Source organism: Aquila chrysaetos, chromosome 12, assembly GCF_900496995.4.
Source record: "Aquila chrysaetos chrysaetos chromosome 12, bAquChr1.4, whole genome shotgun sequence".
NCBI classification, from domain to species: Eukaryota; Metazoa; Chordata; class Aves; order Accipitriformes; family Accipitridae; genus Aquila; species Aquila chrysaetos.
The window spans coordinates 4,585,291-4,609,184 of record NC_044015.1 but is presented as its reverse complement, the minus strand read 5'-3'; the positions used below and the strand labels follow the sequence as shown (position 1 = coordinate 4,609,184).

The window sequence follows — 23,894 nt, the reverse complement described above, 5'->3', positions numbered from 1 at the left end:
TGGGAGGACCTACTCTTTGCTGGAGATAAACTAGGTGGTCTTTATCTTTCCTCTCTCAATTAGAGACCCTGGAGCCAATGAGGGGACTGGCTGGAATGTGCAGAAGAGGTTCCTTGCAGGAGGGTTCCTTGGTTGCACAGAGCTGTTCTGGGCATGAAGTTTCCTTGGCCGTAGGGTCCTCCTGAGAAAGCAATTTTGGTGATAAAGCCAGGAGCTGCTAAGAAGGCTGGAAGATTCATTGAGATCCCAGCAGACTGCCCACCTCCTCCATGCTCTGCAAGAACGGCAGCCTGGGGCAGGTGCCTGGAGCCCCTGGAAGCGCTGATGGCAGCGAGTGGGGCACAGCCAGCCAGGATGAGACGAGCAGAGCAGAAAGTCCACTGGGGACAAAACAGCAACCTGCAGCCTCTTCTGCCTCCTCACATTGCAGACACCATGCTCGGATCTCCCCTCCCTTGGCAGGGGCTGCAATATGGGAACACGTCAGGAGGACGAGTCACCCACTGTGGGCAGAGAAGCACCCACGGCTACCGATGAGGTCCCTGGGGACAAGGGGGTGTCAGAGCAAGGAGGGAACGGGTGGTGATCTACGTTCCAGCCCTGTCGGTGCCCTGAACTGAAGCTGCAGGTGCCTCTTTCTGCGCAGACAGATCCAGGGCACTCCAGCCAAGAAACTCAGCGCCATCCTTGGCCCCTTCGGGCTCCTCTGCACCCCATACCGGGAGCCACCTCTAGAGCACAGGCACTGGGAGACCATGTGTTAGCACCAGCAGATCAGCTCGCTGGCAAGGACCTCATCCTTCCTTACCTCCATGGGGTTGGGATGGGGGTTGTCCTTGGCTCTCAGCCTTCCCTGTCACCTCCTGTTTTTCTAAGCTAATATCTTGCAGCATCTTAAATGAAATATGAATAAACAAGTTTTGGAGAGTGCACGGATGAAGCTAATCGGACCTGAAAATTACTCTCCTTTCTTGTGTGAGTCACACACCTAATGTATGTGCATATTAATGCTCGCAGCATGCTCTTCTTCCCATCTTTGTTTTCAAGAGCTTTCACTAGGGATTTAGCTAGAAAGACACACACCACAGCTGCCACGGGAGAGGCGCAGCTCATTTCCCAGCTCAGCTGAACATGGCCATTAGCATGGGGGGTCTCGTCCGCTGGATCCCATGACTTTTCCGTCACTTTGCTCACAGTGTGACATGCAATAAGTCTCCAGGCCTCAGCTCTCCGTCTCCCAGCTGGACGTCAGCCCAGTCGCGGCATCTGGTATAGCACCAGTTTCTCCATGCCACCCAACTGTGACCAACAGCTTGGCTCCGGTTCAAGAGACTACAACAAGGGCAACAGCACAGATATTGGCTCAAGGCTTTTGGAAAAATTCAACATTCAGAGTACACACGAGCCAAAAATATCTGGCCTGGAAATTCTGCACTTCCCAGGTGATGGCTCCATTTCCAGCAGCATCGGGGATGGCCAGGAGCGCTCTGCCGCTGGTGTGATCATCTGTTCCCAGTTACACACTTGGAGGGGGCTGCGTGCCCAGCTCAGGGCTAAAACACTGCTTAGTTGGTCCAAGGCATCCTTGGACTCTCAGATCCAGATAAACCGCCGGGAGCAGCGGTCAGCCCTGACGAAAAGCCCTCGCTGGAAACTGCAAAACGCCCGAAGGGCAACTCGAGGCAGCCTGGCTGGGTCTCACCATGCACATCCCTGAGCAAAGGAGAGCCCACCACCAGCCCTGCCTCCAAACCCCACGTGTGGCTGGGACCACACCACGTCCTCAGAAAAGGCACAAATTAATTCCCCAGCCACCCAGGACCAGGCACCTTATCCTGCGGTGACGATGCCCAGAGCTTTGTGAGATGAGCAGATATGGGGACAGTTTTTCTCTTGACCATGCAGACATGCAGCTGCAACACCAGCTGTAAAACCTGCTGGTTTTAGGGCAGCTATAGTGCTTCGACAGCGGCTGCCTGCAGCGCAGAGGGGAGCCAGATCCTCAGCACAGGCCCTTGGCAGTGCCTGGAGTTTGTACCGAGTTCCCCAGGGACACATCAATCTCCCTCATTCCGCAGCACGAAGATAAAGCCGGGATTATCGCTACGAGCTGCCAGGAGTTGCGGGCAGGAGTCTCACATGGATGACAGCACCGAGCAGGCATCTGCCTGCACCACTGAGGGTTTGCATCTCCTGCGGTGGCAGCGGGAGGCTAAGCGGGACGGGCAAGGAGCGCAGGCAGAGGGAACCCCCAAAATTACCCCTCTGCCTGCGAGGAAGGAGGCTGCCAGGTCACGAGGGCTCCTGATGCTTTTCAGGAACTGCAGTACCAGCTGCCTGCTCCTCCCGCTGGCAGGGATACTGGTTTTGCTGGGGCAGAGCTGGGACCATGCCAGGCACAGCCCAGCAACTCTGGGGGTTCACAAGCTCATGCTTTGCTTTTCATGCAGCAGGGTCCCTTAGAGACCAGTCGTGCACAGAAGTTGTTGCTGGGCTGGAAAAGGCAGGGGATTGGGTTCAGGTGATGCTCAGTGCCTGCCCCTCACTGCTGGAGTGGTGTGAATAACCAGGAGACTGAACAGGAAAGCGAAGCCTGATGAGAAGAGAAATGCCGTGGTTTCATGTTTTCCCAAAATAGAGGAAAAAAATTTTGTAATAAAAAATTATGACCCATAAAGATGATTTTGCTGGAAATGAATGTTTTGAGTCCCTGGCAGTTGTATGCATGTGATAGGAAAGGAACGCCTCCTGTAATTTTAAAAATTACACTTAACATTTAACCTCATTATTTCCAGTGTGCCAGGGCAGAGGTGCTGCAGCTGAGCATGTCCCCCCTCTGCAGCTCCCAGGCGGTGGAGATGGCCCCTAAAGGACAAACAGGAGCAATTTTTCCTCTGCTCCTTGTAGGAAAGAGCAAAATGCTCCTTCTAGCCCTGGAGCAAGATTGGAATATGGGTTTCTGACCTTCTCGATTACCAGCTTTGAACAGCTGACAGCGACGGCAGTTGTTACGAAGCTGCTCCGCGGGAGGAGATTGCCTCTTTGCCCATCAGCCCCATTACCGACGGATCACCCCTCCGCTGAGTGCAGCCTGGCAAATCCATTTCTCCATCCTAATTAGGCTCTGTCCAGGGCGCAGAGCCAGCAGCCTGAGGAGAGGAGGATGCTAATGAGCACCAGCCCTGGGGGAGCACCCACCACCCCCTTTCCCTGCCTGTCGGGCTGCTCCCACGCCACCCCAGCCCCCCACATTCCCAATGACAGGCCCAAGGTAACCCGCCCGCGGCTCCTAATTGGATTTGCTCATGCTAATTATGATCATTTTTGTCTCAATTAAGCCATTTGTTTCTCACAGACCTCCCTTGTCATAGGTCTAGCACAGAGCCCTTTGCAGGCTGCTTGGTCCACATGTCCTCGGGGGACCCTGACCATCGGGGTCACCTTCGCTTACCCCTTCAGGCTCCCTCACGGTCCATGCTTGTCTCTTCATCCCCCTACCACTGCATTAACCCCTCCATTTCTCTCTCTTTCTCCCTCCTTCCCACCTTCCTCCCTGGTGGCCCTTGCTGAGGAGGTGGGACTGGCCCTGGTGTCACCCACAAAGCCACCAAGACTAAATGGTCCCCAGGGCTAGGGAAGGTGCACACCTCGGCTCCGGGGCCCGCAGCCCGCATGGTTCCCACCATCCCAATCCCTCTGGTCTGCAGGAGGAGGCAGGGAAACATGGCCTGAAAAAGCAGCTACTGGAGATTTGCAGGGCGTGCAAGGGTGCAGGGAGGGAATCTGCTCCTCAACGCAACCCTCCACTACAGCTCAGAGCCCTGCTTCTCACCACGGCCACCCCCTCTGCCCAGCTCCTGGCACCGAGGGGAAGGGTGAGGGGGGACCCCAAAAAAGCTGGGCTTGGCCAAGGCACAGCGCTGTGCCCAAGCGCAGCAGAGACTCAGCTGGGCACATCCCACATCCCCTCTTGGGCCTTTTCCCAGAACAGAGGATGCCAAGGAGGATTCAGTGCATCTCCATCCGACCAGAGTTCAATAACCTGCTCCATCAGGCTGCTCCTTGCATCGTCCAGTCCCAAACCCAACTGGGCTGCAGCCACCCTGCGTGGCCTGGGGCACGTCCCTGTGCTTTGTCTCCCCACACGAGGGGAAAAATGGGCAAAAAAAGCCACACACCAGGGCAAGGAGGAAGAGGGACAATGGAGAGGAAGGGAAGCTCAAAAGCGCTTAGCAGATTCTTGCCTTTTGGCAGAAGGACAGAGTCTCCCATCCCTCCCATGCCCTGCTCTCAATCCCCCCACTCCACCCAGATGTAAAGAGGGGCCAAGTCCTCAGAAAGCATCAAGTTCCATAATATCACATCCCAGTGAACAGGCTGGCTGCAGCACCACGGAACTGCCCCGAACAGCCTTTTAGCCACGAACGTGTATTTCTGGACGTACAAGCCTTATCCTACTGCAACTAGATAAAGGCCACGTGCAAGCAGGTATTTTGGGCAACTCGCTCTCAGCCCTGCAGAACCCGTGACACCCGTCAGGCCACCAGCAGCCACCTCCATGTTCAGGCACCTCCCCGGCAATCGGCCGCCTCTCTCCGGGCTGAGCCTTCTACGCCGGCAGCAGCAGCGTGACCATCGGCCCCCTCCTTTTCACCCTGCCTCGCCAACACCACAAACACGCAGCACCTACTTACTTGGGCTGGATTCAGGGTGATGACCTTGGGATAAAGCAGCTCTGAAGCCAGTTCTCGCTCCAGCAAGCCATTTACTTCCCCCACGCTTGTCTGAGGAGGTCTCTTCTTCCTAAATCAGGGCTTAAGACCTGGGAAGTTTTGGGCATGCCCCTCATCGCAGACAGGTGTGCACAGAATTAATTTGCAGGTGAGCTCAAAGAGCCAGATTTAGTGCTAGTTGCTTCCTCACTACATTTTAAGGCATAATCACTCTGCAGCCTGGCACCCAGACAATGAACAAAGCCTGCTCTTTATCTCCACATCCAGTGCTACTAAAGCTCAGGAGCAAGCAGGAAAAGCCTGCACAGATTTCAGAAAAAGCCCTTACCTAGCTACGTGCCACTAAAGGATGTTTTATTAATCTCTGCTTTGAAAATGCTGGCTGCAGAGAATGGGAGAGCTATCAAACACTAACGAGGAGCAACTGAATTATAATGCAGAGCCCAATACAATATCCAGGAGTTGCAATATCAGCTCCTTTATCAATCTTAAGAAAAATCTTGCTGTTATTCAGCAGTAATGAAACCAGTGCTATTGTGGCTGCAGATAAGGCCAGGTAAAAGGCATACCTGCATTTAAAGAGACACTGCCACAGGGCAGGACGTTGAGCAGCTTTATGACTGCTTGAGCTTCATGACTCAGGACTGTTCTGCAGTGCACAAATAACAGGTCTAAGCTGGGAGAAAAATTGCTCTGCCTAGTCGAAGACATGCCCCACTGAAGCAGAGGTACAAGGAGCCAGCACCAGGTCTCTGGCCAGATCTATGTCGGGAAAACTAACTTCAGAGTGCCAGGGAGGGCTTTAAAGGCTGCAGCTCGAGGGGAGATGTCCTGACCCAGCCACTAGTTTAAAGTGCAAGCATTTCTTCCTTTAAATGGTTCACTGCTGCCCAGAGCAGCCCAGTAGGAAAAAAGCTGCACAGAGCACAACGTGCCCCAGAGCTGCTTTGACAGAAGAAACAATCTTTAATTAGAAAGACATTAGCATCCCTGATCACAGCAGGGTCTGGGAGCGACACTTCCATCCTTGTTACTGCCCTGCCTTTGAACTCCCTGGGATTTTTAACTCCCACTCTTTCTTGCAGCCCATATGAATTGGGAGACATAAGAACAAAAGATCGGGGCTTTTCAACACCTCCCTCCCTTTAAAGCTTGGAAGGATTTATACTTCTTTAGAGGCTTTGCCCATGGCAGGGGGCAAGCACAGACGTTACTAAGCTGGTAGGCAGCAGTGGCTTTCGGCTGCCCTGCTCAGAACAGAGCTGGCCTGGCCCATCCAGGTTGTTCAGCACAACATCCCTGCTGCAGGATGCCACAGTTATTTTTAACTGTTGGAACATTGTTAGTCCAAGTTGATACACATGCAAACACAGCTCAAGGCAGTCATGCCATCAGACACAGCCTCCAGGCACGCCCCGAGCGAGAGAGCCAAACACCCCGAGCTGTTCCTGTTTTTACACTCCCATTTGGGAGAGTTACTGCTCTTTGCAGCTTCAGATACTGTGACTCAGTCCAGACAACAGATCAAGTGTTGGCTAATCTCAAGTCACTCCAGAGCTCTGGGTTGCATTCAGACACTTTCTGATCCCAACCTGCCTTTCCAGACCCCGAGACACCCTTTGCTCAAGCCTGGCACTGAACCAGATCCCTGAACTGTAGGATCCATGTGGAGGGAGAAGGCTCTATGCAGAAACACCCAGGTACAAAGAAGCCAGAAAGCAGGCTGAAGACCTCCAAGTGTTCACTGAGTAACATGGACACCACATGAAATTTGTTGGTTTATCCCAAGGGTACAGATTTGCTACCCTCTGTATTTCTGGAGATGTCATGCACGTGGAAGGAGGTTCTTTTGGAGGCACCCATCCTGCACCTCTGGGCAGCCAGCCCAGGGCCATGCTCAGGTACTGCCAGCTCCACTCAGCCCAAGCCTGCACCTCCACTCCCTGCACCCCTCTCCCTCCCATAACACATTTCAGCATTCCCAAAGTCATCACCCTCCCTAGGGCCATGAGGATCCTCTCCACAGGAGGGATCAGAGGGGGAAGGTCCCACTAGCAGCCCCATACCCCAGACTCCCAGCAGTGGTATGTCCATGCCTTCTGGTGCACAGGCAGAATGTGCCAGGTCCAGGTACTGAAGTCAGTTGCATCCCAATTCACATGAAAAAATAGGGTAAATTTTATTGTAAAGTTCAAAAAAAAAAAATCAACATAGCATTTAACTGGACATCTTACTCGAGGACACAGCCACCCCAGGGAAGCAGGCACTTTGCAGCCACAGCAGAGGTCCAGGTCCATGGGTCAGGGTTCCTGCTTATCCTAGAAAACAGGAGATTTTTACCCATAGCACTGGCCAGCCATCATCACTGGGGGGTGAGCTGGTGAGTACAAACCAAGCCACCCTGCACCTCTCCTCACCCTCCATTTCCCTGCAAACCAGGCAGCTGAGCACCAGCTTCGTGGGAACTGGGAGGGTATCCACCAGTGCATTGGCAACAGATGGCTCTAGAGCAGTGAAGGACCCCAGGTGAAGTTGCTAGGAATGAAGACTCTCCCACAAATCCTCCATTTTAAAGTGCAAAATATCTGGGCCAGTGAGTCATGAAGGGCTCATGGTGACCTGCTCGTAGCGGCTCTGGTTCAGAGGTGGCTGCCCTGAGTACCAGCACGAGATGCTCAACTGGCATTTGGCAGTCCTGTCACACAGGGGTGAAGATGCCCACAGCACTGCGCGCACCCAGCATCATCTCAACAAGACACGAGGACTGAGGTTGTCTCTTTGCACAGGGAGACGAACTACAGCCCCTACAACCCTTGCCTAGCTCACTTGGCAGCAATGTCACAAAGGCTCAGAGCCTAGAGACATCCTCCCAGGCTGAAACACCTCGGAGCTTATGACACCTCCCCTGCTCCACACTAAAAGAGGATGGGTGGGATTATGGCTCAGCACAAAGGATTCCTTACCCCACACTGTGACAAACTGCTGCTGTCATCACAATCTGCATCAGCCTCCTGCTCGCTGCCATCCCCACTGCTTACAGCAGCTTGTGGCTTCTGGGCATTACCATCATCAGTATCAACCTCTGGAGCATTTTCCCCACTGCTGGACCCAGCTGCATCCTCTGGTCCCAGCTCTATGCTTGCAGCCAGCAGCTTTGGGGCATCACTAACCCCAGCAGGTTGTATGTCTTCCACTTGCAGAGACAGGGGCATGGTCAGACTGCAGCTCTGTGGAAGGGCAGCCCAAAACTCATGAGTGGTCTCATGAAATTCAGAGTCATCTGAGTAACCCCTGACACCTGCCCTTCTGTAGCCAAGGGAATAAGGACTGAAACACATCCTTCCAGCCCAGTATTTGCAAGTGTACCCAGGACCAAGTTTACAGCCAGCATGGGGCAAGCACACTCACCTGGAGATCTGATGACTCCTTCAGCATACTGATCCCATCCTGCTCTTCAAGCTCCAGGTCTGCCTCAGTGTCATTCTGGGACTTGTATTCCTCACTATCTGTTTCCACATCTGAGGGCTGGGAAGGAAAGAGGCAGTCTGAGGAACGACACACCAGCCCCATTCCCAATGGCACTGGAAGCCACAGCCAAATAGCCAAGAGTAACAGAGACGCTGCTTTGCAAGGATGTCAACCAAAGGGAAACTTCAGTGTTCTGGGATGAGTGGGGCACCCACTCCTTTCAGACAGCGATGAAGGGATGTTCAAGTGCTCTTTGGACAGCTTGCAGCCCTCAAAGGGTGTACAATGAAGGAAGCCTCTTTACAGCTCCCTGCCCAGGCTCCTCTGCAGACCTGTGCAGTGACACTCCCAGTCTACTGGGAGCACACAGAGGCTAAACGCAATCACCTCCAAATTGCTCAGCCCCTGAGGAACAAGCCTGCTCAGCAGCCAGAGGGTCATACCTCATACGTCATGTCTTCAGGGTCATCCTCTGGCAGGTCCCTCTCCAGTACCACCAGCCAGGACTCTTGCTCCTCCAGAGCTACGTCATCCCGCTTCCTCTTGTTTGCTTTGTTAGATGGGTTGATCAGAGCTTCTCGGATCTCTGCAGGGATTTATAGGAGGCACAATCGCAACAAATACAGAACAAACATACATCTGTTTGTTTCCCAGCTTTCTACCCAGCACAGGAATTCCAGAACTAATGTGTTTTGATGTCATGCTGTGTGCTTCTTAGCTGCAAAGCCTTCAGGTGTTCTAGGAGGCCACAGCTCTTACCCTTGGGCATGTTGCTCTGGCCCCAGTCTGCTGGCAGGTAGCCCAGGATGTTCTGGATCCTGGTGGGAACAGCTGAGAGGAGGAGGCGCATTAGTCTCCCCCGGCGCTTCTTAGCAAGTCGTCCAGGTCTGGTGGGAGACTGTGTGGGGTAGACTTCTCTGATAATGGTCTCCACAGGGACCACAAATCCAATCCAGACTGATGCTTTCTGAAGGATATTCATCTAATTAAAAAAAAAAAAAAAAAAAAAGGTGCATTAGGTCATGTGAGATTTTCCAGCTATTTACAGCCCTCAGTGAAACTCTTAAACCCTGCTCTGACCCAGTGCGGAGCTGAGATTGGGACCGGCTTCAGCCAGGTAAAACAGGACCAGTTAGGTTGTACCTTGTCCCCAAAGACCTCCCATCTCTCCTGGCCCAGAGAAGGAGAAAAACATGAATACTCTAACAACCATTAGCAAAAGGGGCACAAGGCAAAACCAAACCAGGCAGAGGGCAAAAGCTGGGATGGGGAGGAAAGCAGAGGACAAGCACCCACTGAGCACAGGGCAGAAGGAAAAGACTGAAAGAGAGAATATCTGGCAGAGAAGCCAACAGAACTGCCAGTCTCAAGGTTTCATCACACTATCCCCTCAGCCTCAAACTCCTCCAGCAGCAGGAACATCACCTACCAGGTACTTGACAAAACCCAGCTGAAGGATCTGACACAGGAGCCTGCTGGAGAAGGAGTGGGACTCATTGCAGGTCACCAGCCTCCCCTAGACAGAGAGAAAAAGGTCAAACATCCTCCACGCCAGCTCTGACCATGCCCCCAGCAGAACCAACCCCTTTAGCACCTGGAGGATCTCTACCTGCCCTGGGCTAGGGCATGGCCTCAGTTGCTGCTCCATGAAGCCCAAGAGCCAAGCCTAGACTAGACTAGACAAAAACCTAGTTTAGCCCAGTCTGCAGCCCTCAAGCTACTTGTAGCTACTGGCCCAGCTGCTCCTCATTGCACTGATGAGCTGCTAATCAGTGGGGCAGCCCAATGCCCTCCCATGGGGGTTCCCCTGGTATGAGCACTGGTCCCGGTACCTTGCTTAAGGGCTGATGGCTCTTAATTAGGGGTTTATTTTCTCTCAATTTGCGGTGCCTGTCTCCTCCTGGGGGCTGTAGCTTGCCAAGTTAAGACTCCGATTTGGGATATCTCCCCTCACTCTGCGCTGTTGCAAGTAGCTGAAGGCAGAAGGTGATGAGATGCCAGAAAACCTGCCCTGCTGATTCCACTAGTGATGGGAGAAGGTGGACCCCAGGTGAGGGGAGGCCCCTCAGCATCCCTCCTGGTCTGTGCCCTCCCCTTGCTCCCACACTGCGGAGAAGCTGGGGCTCAGATTTATTTTAGGCAATAAAGATGAAAGGAAGGGAGTAAGCCTGGTTCTTTGAAATCGCAGCCTGATCAATTAGCCAGCAGTTCTGTGTGCACATGAACACGCACGCACACTCCCCTTCATAAAACGGGCTTAGCCGAGCCCCTAGAAGCACCTTCCAGAAGCTGCTTTGCAGCAGATCCTCTCAGCCCCTCCTCTGGGCACTCTCTGAGATTTTAACTTTGTGCAGACCGTACACCCAAAAGCTGCGCTGGGCATCGCACGGGCGATGGACCTGCTGACCCCCGTGTACATCTTGGCGTCAAGCCTCTCCCCAGCTCTGCGCTTGGCCAAGCCGGGCACTGCAACGTGCAGATGGGCTGGGGTTGTGTCTCTGACCACTTCGGGCCTCACAACTATTAGGAGGGATTTTCGGCTGTTAATTCTACCAAGCGGGTGGTTTTGGAGCGGGGAATGGCATTTAATATTTGGGTGTCACTTTACCCCATTGCAAGGTAGCAGACGCCCTGCTGCGAATGCCAGCAAGGGCCGGGGAGTGGACACAGCACGTGGGCATCGCCCTTGGCGTGAAGGGCACAGTGTCGGTACAACGGGGGACCCACCTCCCTGCTCCATCCAGCTGAGCAGGGCATGGTGGCAGAGGTGACCCCGCAGAGACAAGGACCTGTATCCAGCATCCACAGATTTTGCTTGTAGCCCTGCCACTGGCCACACATTTTGGGGACAGATGTGAGTCCCCCCTCAGCAGAGCTGGGAAGTGGCTGTTTACGATGCTCTGAGATGGTCTCCTGCGTTTGTCCGGGCTTCCGACCCCTGTTTGTGTCAAAACAAGCCTGGCCTTGCTCCTGCTCCTGCTGAAACCCACGGCAGAACCTCTTTGGTTCCCGGCGCGGGACAGAATGAAAACACGGCGCGTTACAACAGGCCAGCTGCATTGCTGCAGGGACAGACCCTGCACCGCACAGAAACGGAGCTGCTTTTTCTCTCTGCGTTGTTTGCAGAGCAGGAACCAACATAAAGCAGCCGTTATCCACCTGGTAGCGGAGGAGGATTCCTTAGCCAAGGGGAGGGTGGCAGGGCAACCCGGGTCTGCAGCTCTGCCCCTGCCCAGCTGCAGAGGGGGAAAAGGCAAAACACCCTTTGGCTGAGGCTCCGCTGGGAGAGAGGTTTCGTGCTCCCACCTGGAGGATGCACAACGCTTCTCTTCACCGTGGCCTCATGCCTGGGGGGCTGCCTATGACCGTTTCCCCCCCACAATCCCACCTCCAGCGGGGATGGGAGCACAGGGATGCTACAAGAAACAAGACAGCACACTGCCCTAGCGACAGCAGAGATGGGAGGAGGGACTTGGGGGCCCCAAAGCTTGAAACTGCTGATTTCTCTGGGTAATTGTATGGGCCAAGGCAAAGATTTTCCTGACAGGAGTTTTGCTAGACAGAGCTGAAGTGTTTGTCTCCTGCTCTCAGCTCCGGCTGCCCCTTCCGCTCAGCTCCACCTGATGCCCACAGACGGTGACTCATCCTGCACAAGCCACCGCTCGCTGCTCTCGCTCGTGCTCCCGGCGCGTGTCTCCCTCCCGCCCCGGGTGCTGCAGCCCTGGCTCACGCTGCTCATCCAACTCTTCTCCTCCTCGGTGCTCCCCCCGCTCCCGTCTCATGGGTGATGGGTGCCAGCCGGCGCCGGTGGCCATGCATGTGAGCCGGAGGACAGGAACAGAGGTCGGGGACAAGTGTCTCCTCGTCCGTCCCCCTCTGTCTGTCTCCCCGCTACCCAGGAGAGTGACAAATTGCTGCTGGTCCAGAGGGAGCAGGTGCAGGGACCTGGCAGCCATCGTCACAGTGCGTCACCGCGTGGAGAGCAATCAGCGCTGGCTGCAGAGCATAAATACACCGCGCCGCTCCAGGGAGCCCCGTTGGTCCCACCATGTCGCTCTTGGAGGGGATGCTCTGTCCCCACGCGCTCCAGGGCAAGAACTCCAGGGACATCTTCCTCCACGTGGTGACCCCGGACCGCATCCCGCAGTTTACTATCCCCTCTCTGGACATCCACAAGAAGTACAGGCGCTCAGGCAAGGGGAAGGGGGAGCCGGCGGGGACGGCTTGGAGGAGCGGCTTGGACCCAGCAGCGGAGGATGAACGCGACGCGGCCGGCTCTAGCTCGTCCTGCTCTAACGCTGGGCTCGCTGCCGCTGCGCACGCTATCCCAGACCCCACTGCTCGGGCAGCTCTGTCCCTGCCCCATCTCCCCAAGGTCACCACCCCGTATGGCTTTGTCACCCTGGGGCAGAGCCCACAGGTCACCGGTGAAGAGGCGTTGTTTTTTCACTCGGGCTTAGATTACCCTCGAGGTCCTGCTGCTGAGATACATCCTAGTTGGCCGGAGGAGCCAGGATGCTGCAGACATCCAAGGGTGCCTATTGCTGGGGAAGGCGGCTGCTCCCGGACGGGTGGAGGCCCGAGGGACCGCAAGCAGCCGAGTCCCCGTGCCACCGGTCACAAGGATGGCAGAGGCAGCCAGGCCTTCAGGACTCCAGCAGGGCTTTCCCTGCCCAGCAGATGCGCCAGCCCGCTCAGAGATGTCCAAATAACGGGTGTTCTGGAAAGCGAAGAGGCAGAGAAGAGAGAGAGGAGGGTCCCGGGGGTGGGCTGTCAGAGGAGCAGCTCCAGCCTGGAGCTCCCCGCTGGGACGCCTGGGAAGAACTTGCTCCAGAGGATCCTCAAGAGGCACCTTGCCCACCCTCGGCAGCTCAAGCCTACGAATTTCATTCTCCACTGATCTTGCAAAGCAGCTCTGAGAAACAGAGGTTCCCTAAAGACTTGGGAAAGAGAGACTTTTGCAAGTGCCTCAGACTGCCAGGCAGCCAGGCTCAAACACAAGGGCGTCGGACGTGTCACTTTACCTGGAGGAAAAAAAAAATATCAAAATGGCATTGCTCTTGGCTGCGGCAGCAGAAGGGCTCTGCAGCAGGAGACCCCCCCCCCCCCCAGGGCCGGGGGCTTCGCCGGCTGGGGCAGGACGTCTGCGAGGCAGGACGGGCAGCAGCAGCAGCAGCAGCAGCAGCAGCGGTGAAGCTGCGTGGGGCAGGCTGGGGAGCAGAGGGGGCTGCAGGTTTGTAACCGTACAGTGTCTGAATAAAGGGGAAAACATTTCAACCGATCAGCACACCTCTCCTTTTTTTCTCGTCTGTGCTAGCAGTTAGGTATCAATAGAATATTTCGGGGCACCCCGGCACTCCCGCCTATTGTACCCCCAGTCTCAGCAGCTCCTGCTGTTTATCTCCAGGTGAGAGCAGGTTCTTGATGGGCTGAAACTGCTGAAATGCAGAGCAGGAGACTGTCCAAGCCCCTCAAGACATGAGCTGCAGCAGGCTAGGAGAGAAGAGTGATCACATCCACTTATGGCTGGTTTCCAGGTTTGTGGCTGTAGGGGTGGGACGTTTGCATGTGTCAGGGTCCCTCTCCCAGCCTGTCCATTACTGGCAGGACCTCTGCTTTCAGGACACAGCAGCTTTCCCGAAATAGTTACTCCATATCAGTCCACTGGGTACAGTTGGCAACCACTCTTAACCAGCTGTGATAAAGCACGTTTCACATTATTGGCCGAGCTCTCATATATTGCTTTTTGCTTTTAGTGAGAAGCAGAACCTGCAAAGCCAGAATTAAAGCGTTCGTGGTCAGCAATGTTTTGGGGCTAATGAAGCAGAGCCTCCTGGGTCAGCAGCGCTGGGCTGCTGCCACATTCACTTTCAGGGCTTTTAATTCTCCGTGAGGATCCCTGAGAGGTGGAACTGGGAGGGCTGGTCCTGGTCCAGGCGGGCAGCTGGAGCGCAGCCAGCTGGGGGGTGCTGGGAGTCAACTGAGGTCCCTGCAATGAAACAACACGGAGCAGGCAGCAGTCAGGTTTTGCATCAGGGCCATTAAACACGGAGTTTATTAACTCAGTTTGATTCCCATTCCTGCCAGGCTGGCTGCATGACCTGGGCCACGTCCTGCTCTAACTCAGTGGCTTGGTTCCCCCCATCTCTTCAGCCTAGTTAGACTATAAGCCCTTTGCTGGAACTGCCACTTGCCAAGGGATCTTTGCCCAGTATGTCTTAACGGCACCCAGCAGCAAGGATGAGCAAGAAGCAAGACATGGGGCCCCAGAGTCCCCGCTCTCCTCCAGATGATGTTGCATGAAAGCACCGGTACCCAGAAGACTTCAGCATTGGCGTGAAAGGGGGGTGGGAGCTTTTCATGGTTCAAATCCCAGACTTCTCCAAGTGTATACGTGCCCTCCTGCATGGCTTATGGTATGGATGTTTGCGACTCTTTCTCCAGCACAGGAGAATGTGACAGCCAGGGCTGCTAGAAAGGGAGCTGGGATCAGTTATGCGACAGAAAATCCGCTCAACAGTTATTATAAGGAGCGCTGGCACTATGGAGGCAGTCAGGGACTAAGACTTCTGAAAATTTAAATTGATCTCCAGCTCCTGAGGGCATCATGTCTGTTCAGCACTTAGGGCTGAGAGGGCAGATTGAGTTACTACAGATTAATAAATGAGCGGCTATTAGTTACTTGGGTTGTGATATCTGAACATGTGCATGCTCCAAGCTGACAGGCAAATGTGAATTAAGCCATGCTCCTGTAAACCTCTCTCCTTTTTCTTTTGATGCTTAAGCTACTACATAGTAGCGGCTCTGGCTGACTGCCTCATCATCTTCCAAGGAAAGCATGGGGACAAATCCTCGATGGCAGCTGACTGAAACGGTGAGCCTGCTGTATTTAGCAATTAAACCTGGAGATTGGGAGCTCGGACTCCTGGGTTTTATTCCCTGCTTCGTGACCTTCCTGAGCTCCTGGGAACCTAATTGTGCCCCTTACCTTGTCTAGAATAGGAAGAAATCTGCTCTGCTTCACAGGTGGATTGCAGAGCTTCATTCATCCTTGTTCACAAGACATCTCTGGTGCCCTTGGCAGGATTTCCAAGGGAAGAAATATTATGGTACGTTATTACAGCCTGCCATGGTGCAAGACTCATTTCCTCTGGATATGCCAGCGTGGGGATTATCAGCCTGGACAGAATCACAAATTAAAGGTTTGTTTAAAATGGTTGTGGTGGGGATTGCTACGTGGCAGGCGTGGAGCCAGGGCTAAGCTAGGAAGGAAACATCAATTCCCTACAACAAAGAAAACGTGCTCTGCAGTGAAACTGTGCCTCTCTGCCATATTTCTGTTGGCTGCCACGTTACAGCTCAAGGCATCTCTCCAGCCTGTGAAGTGAGAAGGACAATATCTCCCACTGGAGCAACGTGCCTCTGAGATTTACAGGATGCCCTTTCCCTGCAAACCCTGTGCCAGGCAGTGAGGACGTTACAGCAGGAGACATCACGGATGTGGCAAGATAAATAGTCGTTACCAGCGACTGATTATTCTGCCCGGGCCTGGTACATTTTCTAAATGCTGTTTTTGTCTGACTCAGAATTTTGTTCCAGCCTCCTGCAGGTACAGACAGCAGAAAAGCTCGAGGCTAATTATCCACTCTTAATCCCACGTACAGCGGTTTTAGCAGCACTAACCACGCTTGGATGTAAGTAGGTGGAATCAGAAAAGTAACCAGTTCAAATCTCCCGAGCATGAGGGGCTGGATCGGGGACAGCTCTCTAAATCCTCTGCAGCCGGCAGCTTCCCCGGCACCCTCGCGCAGGTCTCCACTGCCGCAGCCGGAGAGCCAGGCGCTGCTGCCCCACCGTGCCATGGCCTCCCCCAGCCCTGTCCCCAGCTGGGACTCTCTCCTGTGACACTGAGATCCTTTTTCCCTCTGCGCTGACCCTTCTGAAAGGTCAGACGCTCCAGACGCCAGTTTATTTGAAAGCAAGCCAGCCAAACTGGGCAGATAGTGAGGGCATTGCCCAATGCCTCCTTCCTGCAAACTCTGAATCAAGAAAAATAAACAGAACTTCCCTTTGATCTCAGTCGATCTAGTATATCTCTTAACATCTCTGATGGCGTTATCTATCTCCTCTGCTCTCCAGCACTTCCACTGTAACCTATGGAAATCAGGATATATCCCTTTTCTTTTCAAACAAGCCCACTTTCCCCCTGGCCAGGCTGCTACCATCACCGGGCACATCGGCACTGCAGCCTGGCACCCTCCCGTCAGGCTCTGGGGGGGGGCAGAGCACAGACCCCCCAAGGGGACACCAACCTCTCGCTGTCGACAACCTCGGGTGCCACAGATGTCACCTATTGCACGATAAGGGCTCTTTGCCACGCTGAGCATGGAGAAGTGTTGGTCTCATGGACATCGGGCCCTAAGCGGCAGTGGGAGTCAGATGGGAGCAACAAACATTTCTCTATGTGATTTTTATGCAACGGAGCACCTGGCCTTCCCGAGATCAATACCGAGCTGCTGTCTTTGCCAAGAATTTTATAGCCAGTGTACATGCCTGCCGGGTGAGATAAACCCCTTCATGCGCTCATTAGCTGCACAGCTCCTCTCCCAGCTAATTGGTGCTGGAAAGGTCAAGCTGTGGCTATGAGACAGTCTGCTGCACTCAGGAGTCCCAGCCTGGGAAGCAGGGAGGCACGCGGGGCCAGTGACTGGGATGTTCTTCCACTGACTCTGGCGGAGTTGGGGATGCAGTTTCCCATCTGGTTTCCCAAGCAAGGGGAACTGCGTGCATCTCCCTGCCCTCCACCCTGCTAATCCCTCCTGAAACACCCTCCGCTGCCCTCCAGCAGCGTGCGTGCTCTTGCCACCCCGCTCCACGCCGCAGGCACCCGGCTGGTCTACGGGCTTCACCGGTGCCTGGATGCTACGAGGATAACTGCTTCTCCAGTGGGTTAGATTTCACCTCCTCAGCTGGCAGGCTGTTTGTGACCAGGTAGCGACTGCCTCTGATTTAGCTGTTATTCTCATCTGTTCCGTGAATGGGTTTGTTTGCTTGTTTCCATTACCGCAAACATCTGACAGCCAAGCTGTGCTCATTAGCTGCGCATGGCACAGGGAAAAGGCTCAGCACTCCTGCCGGGCAGAGCCACGTGAGCCTCTGCAAGGCACATGGCAGCAGCTGCTCTCTGCTCAGCTGCGCTTGCACGGAGAAACCACTTTTCCACCCAGCCTGGCTCAGCAGCAGGACCTCTGTCCCCAGCCGCAGTCTGCAGAGGCACAGCTGTGGGAGTGCATCCAGATCCTTGCTTTTCCCTTCAGATGCTCCCAGAGAGCCAACCGTGGCGAGACTGATCCACTCGTGAGGAGGAGAAATACTAGCTGTGTTCCCCTCCTCAGGGTTGACTTTAAATCCCAGTGTGATCATCTGTTGCTCTTCATGAAGAGTTAAGAGTCATAGCTGAGTGATTTTCAAGCAGCTCCTCTTGCTCTGAATATATTCAAATATCTCTAGAGATGGGGTTTATAGTGTGCACCTGGGAGGGTGTGCGGGAGCAGCCAGCGCACAGGGGATGCGACGTTACCTCTGGACATCTGTGCTCTATTGCTGGAGTCCGGCTTAATGGAAAAGCAAAGGCAAAGCAGGTTCTGTACTGTGAAAACAAGGAGGAAAATTCCTGGCTGAGCCCATCCCAAGGCAGCAGCTGGGATGCGGCATGGGAAAGCAGGAGCTGCTGGGACAGGGAAAAGCTCAGTGGGGTTGGTGGTAGAGCCAGGCAGGGCAACAGAGAGCGCCAGGCTGCTGCAAACCTGACCCTGTGTCCTGGTTTCAGCTGGCACAGAATTAATTTTCTTCCTAGTAGCTGGTACAGTGCTGTGTTTTGGATTTAATATGAGAATAATGTGGATAACACACTGATGTTTTAGTCATTGCTAAGTAGTGCTTATCCTAAGTCGAGGATTTTTCAGTTTCCCGTGCTTTGCACAAGAAGCTGGGGAAAGCATGGCCAGGGCAGCTGACCTGAACTAGCCAAAGGGATATTCCATCCCATAGGATGTCATGCTCAGTATACAAACTGGGGGGAGTTGGCCAGCAGGCCCGGATCACTGCTCGGGGACTGGCTGGGCATCAGTCAGCGGGTGGTGAGCAATTACATTGTGTATTACTTGTTTTTCTTGGGTTTTATTTTTCTTGGGTTTTATTTTTCTCTCTTTTTATCTTCCTTTTCATTACAATTGTTATTATTATGTTTTATTTTATGGCAATTATTGAACTGTTCTTATCTCAACCCACGAGTTTTACTTTTTTTTTTTTCCAATTCTCCTCCCCATCCCACCGGGTGTGAGCGAGCAGCTGTGTGGTGCTTAGCTGCCGGCTGGGGTTAAACCATGACAACCTGCCTGACTAGACAGGACAGCATCACCTGGGGAAGAGGTGGGCTGGGACCTGGCACACACCTGCCTGCCTTTGGGGAGCATGTAGGTGTGTGTCTGAGTGGGCACAGGGATGGGCAGGAGAATTTGCCCCATGGAGTGATGTTCCCCATGGATTTCCACCTGTGGCTGTGTAATTCCGCCCACAGCCACCCTGGAGGAGTGGGCAGGTCACTTCCCCGGTGCAGTGGTCTTGGCAAGGCGAGGATGGGTGGCTTCGCTTCCAGCCCCCATGACGCAAAGGTTGTTCCCAGGCTGCAAGGGATGCGGGCTACCCCTGCTGCCCGGGAAGGTGAGAGGCAGAGGACGGAGACGCTGCAGCCCTACGGCTGCGCCCAGGGCTCCTCCGTGCACGTACAGCATGGCCCTGCACATCGCCCTGACGCTGGGGACCACCTTCAGCAAGCCCAGGAGGACTGGGGCTAGTGGTGGTGCACCTCAAACAACCTCCTTCTGCTGTGTCTTCCAGTCGTTTGCTTTTGCTTCTTCCCATGCTGATGGCACCTGCCAGGGCAGGGATGGTTGTGCCGAGACGGAGCAACAGAGACAGAATATGACCTGCTGTGAGAGATGCCACAGTCATAACGCTGCTGAACCCCAGCTGGGGTAGAGGCATCAGGGGGATCCCCCCCGGGGCATCTGCATTGGACCCCAGGCCTGTGTTTTCTGGTTCCCGCTCAAGGAGATGCCAAATTTCCCAAGCTGGAGATTTTCACTTGATGCGGTTGCAAGCCCTGGGTGCCAAAGGGTGGCTGGAGAGCTGTGGCAGCAAGACTGATGGGCAGAAAAGCCACACGGGTATTCATAAGGAGTAGCCTGTTATTTTTTTTTCACCTGCACCTTGTCTGACCAGTGTTTGCTTGGACTTGCTCCTGGGTAATGTCACTCACCCGTAGTTTAGCGTAGCTTTTAGGCCCCACACCACAGATACTTGGCTCTGCCTCCTCTTCAGTGCCAGCAGTGGCAACAAGGTAGGCAAGGTGGTGACAAGCACAGCAAGAGGCAGACCCAGTGGCTGTGCTAAACGACTGTCTCCTTTAGCAGTCCTCCAAAGCAGCACGTCTGGAGAGCAGCAGGATGGGGGGTAGTGAACCCGGAGATGATTTCCCACTGGAAATAGCAGTCCTGGGGATCTCTGGCTCTGGCTCGGGGCTTCCCGGCGTTACTGCAGCGGGTTTCAGCCATGAGAAATGGCCTGAGAGACATACGCGATACTGTTGCTGATGGCAGCACCTCAGCTGTGACCCTCAAAGCAGGACTTGTCTCAAACACAGAGGTTTTGGCTGCTTTGCCTTCTCGGCTTCTCCATGCTACATGGGCTTTGTTAAAACAGCACGGTGGAGAGCACGGTCGGCGGAGAGGTCCCTCACCAGGGCAGCTTTCCCACCCACCCCTGAAGATGCAGTGAAGAGTCCCGCTGGCAGGACTCATCCGAGCTGTAACAATGCTGCACCCTCTGCTGTGGGCTGGAGTCGGCCCAAATGAGACTGCCAGCTCAATTAGAGGAAACACACGGAAGGCATCTGCAGGGATAGCTCCAGTTTTCAGCACAGGGCAAACCCGGGGAGCTATATTTTCATCTTGTTTCTGCTAATTATCCATGTAGATGAAACAAGCTGTTAAAGTTGGAAACCAAAATAATTTTCTTCCATACGCTGCCTTCGCACCTCCCAGGATTTGACCCTACTGAGGAGCAGAGAGCTGCTTTGTTCATTTGTGGGTATTTTACTTCCTCCTGGTGCCTCTTTCCACGGGCTTGTCTAGACGCGGCAGATTCACAAGCCAAAGCCCGTTGCTGCGCCCCCCCCTTGGGAAAACCAGCATTTGCAAGAAATAGCTTTCCTAAGCTCGGGGTTGTTTCTTACACAGCGTGGAAATCTTTCCAGGCGCAGGCCAGATGCAGCCATGCTGGAAAAGCCTCTCCTTGTGTTAGGTTGGCAGGTCTTGCAGGAGCACAAAGCCCTGGGAAGCTGCGTGTCGTGCTGCCAGCGCTGGTTCAGCAGCCCAGGATGGGAGGTCTTGCCAGGACAGCCTTCACAACGCCACAGTTGGCTGCCCACGGACAGAGGGAACGAGGCAGATGTGCATTACCCAGTGTCAGCTGCTGTTTTTCTTGTGTCCAACAAATCAATAAACTGTGGCTGAAAATAAAATCGGCGCTTGCCTTGCCTCCTTTCATGTTCATACTCAGCGAGGAGCTTGAAATGCCAAAGGAAAGGGAGGCTGATTGCTTCAGCCTGATTTGCAGAAGCGGCTGAGTCGGGGCAGAGCCGCAGGGAATCCCAGCCCAGCTTGGCCGCAGAGATCAGCTGGAGAGCGATGGGGCTGCGGACCCTGCCAGGGCACACAGGGCTCCTCTTCGGGAACGATGTACCTGCCCGGAGCAGAGGGGCAGCGAGGAAAGTCGGAGCAAACCTGTAGCAGAGAAAGGAGGCAAACTCTGTGCACCCGGTACCCGATGGCATGAGTGAGAATGGAAACACAGTGAACCAGTTTTCTTGGTGAACAGATAAGCCTGCAAAACAGTTTTATTATTTACGCCACGGACTTCAGTGCAAATGCAAGCAGCAGAGCTGTGGTTGCTACACAGACGCTAGAGCCCCTCTGTGTCCGGTGCTGTACAAACACAGAGCCAGCCGGAACTTTGCTGCAATCAGTATCCCACGTGGCCGAGCCTCTATCCAGTTCATGAGTTATGAGACCATTTGACCTCCAGTAACCGCTGGGTAACCGGGCCTGCGAAGCAGGGCCAGCCAGAGAGCTGAAGGAAGGAGAAGGGAGAACAAGTCACCATCTCATCGTATACCCCAGCCTGGAGGCTGAAAAATTAAAGGCACCTGGTTTGCAGATCTGGGCCCCTTCTCTGAGTTATCTCCAACCTCCAAATACCTCCTGGTTCAATGGCCCTCAGCGGACACTCTCCACAGCTGCGGTCTCCTCCCTCTCTGTGTGAACCTCTGTGCCAAACTGGTGCCCTTTGGCCCCTGCTCTCAACAGCACTTCAAGCCCTTGGCACGTCTTCACGTGAAGGCAGCCAGCAAGTAAATTTAGACGATCAGCAAACATGACAATTGCAAATCTCTTAATCAGAAAGGCTGAATAATGCTCCCCCAGACACGACGTTCTCATCTTCTACCTCAATCCCTTCTTCACATGGGCAACTGCACGTGAAAGTGCTACTAGAGGCTTATAAACCAATATTGCTTTCCCCATCAAAAGCCATGAGTCATGTAATTTTTAAAAGCTACAGGGTTCAGCTTTGTATCTGCTTCGAGCTAATTACTTTACAAAAAAATAAGAAGCAAGATTCATTATGTTTCTTAAATTGCCCTCAGGGCTGGGTGTACTGTGAGGGTAAATTTAATTTAAGTAGGAGATGATCTTCATTAGGGGATAAAGGAGAAGAGAGAAAAAGCATTGTGCGCCGTTCTGTCCCTTAACAAAACAAGACTTTGTGAAACCTCTTGAGAGTGCAGGGCCAGGCTGCTGGGGGAAATGAACCCACCTGTGCAATTGCTGCGCCTGCTGCACCAGCGCAAGCACAGCAGTGAGCATCCGCTTGTTCCAGGGGCTGGAAAGTCCTTCGGATATCAGCGGGACAGGAGCGGACAGTGCAGAGCGTGAAACGCCTTTGTGCTCGGGGGTTCTGCGTACAGCCATCGCCTGCCCTCCAAGCAGGCCTTACAAGGGAACATCATGTCCTTCTGTCCCAGAAGGACTTTGCCCGCACAGCTCCTCGGCTGGGCATGGGGGGCTCAACCTGGCCTCTACCTGGCTGACTGCAGAGGTATTCAACGTTTCAGGGAAACTGAGGCACAGAAGGTTACCTCGCTCCCCCAAAGCTGCCCAAAGGGAAACGTTCTGCATCGCCACTAACTGCACCAGGTTTCCTCCCTTGGGGGCTAATTTCCTAAATTAATAGAATCATTAAGTTTGGAAAAGACCTCTAAGATCATCAAGTCCAACCGTCAACGCATCACCACCACACCCACTAAACCATGTCCTGAAGTGCCACATCTACGTGTTTTTTGAAGACCTCCAGGGATGGTGACTCCACCACTTCCCTGGGCAGCCTGTTCCAATACCTGACAACCCGTTCAGTAAAGAAATTTTTTCTAATATCCAATCTAAACGTCCCCTGGCGCAACTTGAGGCCATTTGCTCTCATCCTATCACTAGTTACTTGATAGAAGAGACCAGTACCACCTCACTACAACCTCCTTTCAGGTAGTTGTAGAGAGCGATAAGGTCTCCCCTCAGCCTCCTTTTCTCCAGACTAAACCACCCCAGTCCCCTCAGCCGCTCCTCATAAGACTTGTGCTCCAGACCCTTCACCAGCTTCGTTGCCCTCCTCTGGAAGGGCACTGGGCTATGGACTCCTGGCAGTTTGGCTTTGCTCCGAAGGAAAGCCCACCCTTGGAACTGTATTTGTGGACTCCGGTTCACCTCTGAATCACCCACGCACATGGCAGAGCACCCGTCCTTGCCACGGGGCAGCTGCTCGAGCGGACCCTCATTTGCAGAAGCAAGAAAACGGCTGTTCCTTACCGGTGCTTGTCAGAGTGTGGCCACGCCGGGCTCGTTGCCTGCGAGAAGAGCAGAGATTTTATAGCCCTGTGTGCCACTGAGGGGTCTCACCGGGCTTTGAGGCAGAAGAGGAGGGACGCTGAAACACGGAGCTGCCTTGCAGGAGAAAAGCCCAGGTGAGCAGAGCACAGGGCGCCTGCCTCGCTGTGAATTCCTGGCAGAGGCGAGATTCCTCTTTTCTTCTCGCCTTGTCACCTCCCAGTCGCTGCTCAAGTCTGATGGAAATTCATCGATCTCCTTCGCTTGGCGTCTCCCCCTCGCTCCCCTGTCGCTCTTGCTGCAGCGGTCTGGGGCTGCCCGCGTGGCCACACGCCTGCCCTGTGCCACCGTACCGCTCCTGCAACGCGGGGGACCTGGATTTCCCGATACGACTCTATTCTGGGAAATGCATTTCAGCAAGACCAACTGGGCTGATGGAGACTTAATCGCTCTGTGATTGAGAAAAAGTCATGAAAAGGCAATAATATCTGGGCATTTATGGCCCCACGATTGTTCCGCTCTGCAAGGCAAGTATTGGGGAGAAGAGAAATGGGAAAAGCACGTGGAAGGGCACTTTTTTCTGCTTCTGAAAAGCAGAACAAAGGAGTGTGAGGATGGGCTGAGCTCTGCAGACCCGTCCAATGTGCAGCCCTCTGAGCTAAATGGCAAAAGCTATGAATTTGCTGAGTGGGAGCTC

General features: G+C 54.1%; 2 protein-coding genes across 2 annotated transcripts in view; one reads left to right on the top strand and one right to left on the bottom strand.

Annotated features, from left to right (window-relative positions):
• Nucleotides 1-7,624: 7,624 nt before the first annotated feature.
• LOC121233699 lies at nt 7,625-10,968 on the bottom strand. The gene is made up of 6 exons (XM_041127819.1): nt 10,929-10,968; nt 9,631-9,717; nt 8,961-9,183; nt 8,645-8,787; nt 8,142-8,258; nt 7,625-7,648 (listed from the first exon to the last, which is right to left on the bottom strand). Exons 1-6 carry the CDS (start codon nt 10,956-10,958, stop codon nt 7,625-7,627), a joined length of 624 nt encoding a protein of 207 aa, XP_040983753.1. The 5' UTR covers nt 10,959-10,968.
• Nucleotides 10,969-18,838: 7,870 nt separating this feature from the next.
• LOC115349041 (mucin-5AC-like) overlaps nt 18,839-23,894 on the top strand; it is a 47,420-nt gene continuing 42,364 nt past the window's right edge. Inside the window, exon 1 of the mRNA XM_041127817.1 lies at nt 18,839-18,985. Coding sequence (XP_040983751.1) covers nt 18,839-18,985 — 147 coding nt within the window. The remainder of the gene's footprint in view (nt 18,986-23,894) is intronic.

Bases quoted from the DNA above. Each gene is read 5' to 3' on its own strand.
- LOC121233699 (XM_041127819.1), bottom strand. From the start codon at position 10,958: ATGCCCTGCTCAGCTGGATGGAGCAGGGAG. The intron at 9,184-9,630 runs GTAGGTGATGTT...TTTTTTAATTAG, and splicing joins TGGGTTTTGTCAAGTACCTG to ATGAATATCCTTCAGAAAGC. The intron at 8,788-8,960 runs GTAAGAGCTGTG...AAATCCCTGCAG, and splicing joins CCAGAGCAACATGCCCAAGG to AGATCCGAGAAGCTCTGATC.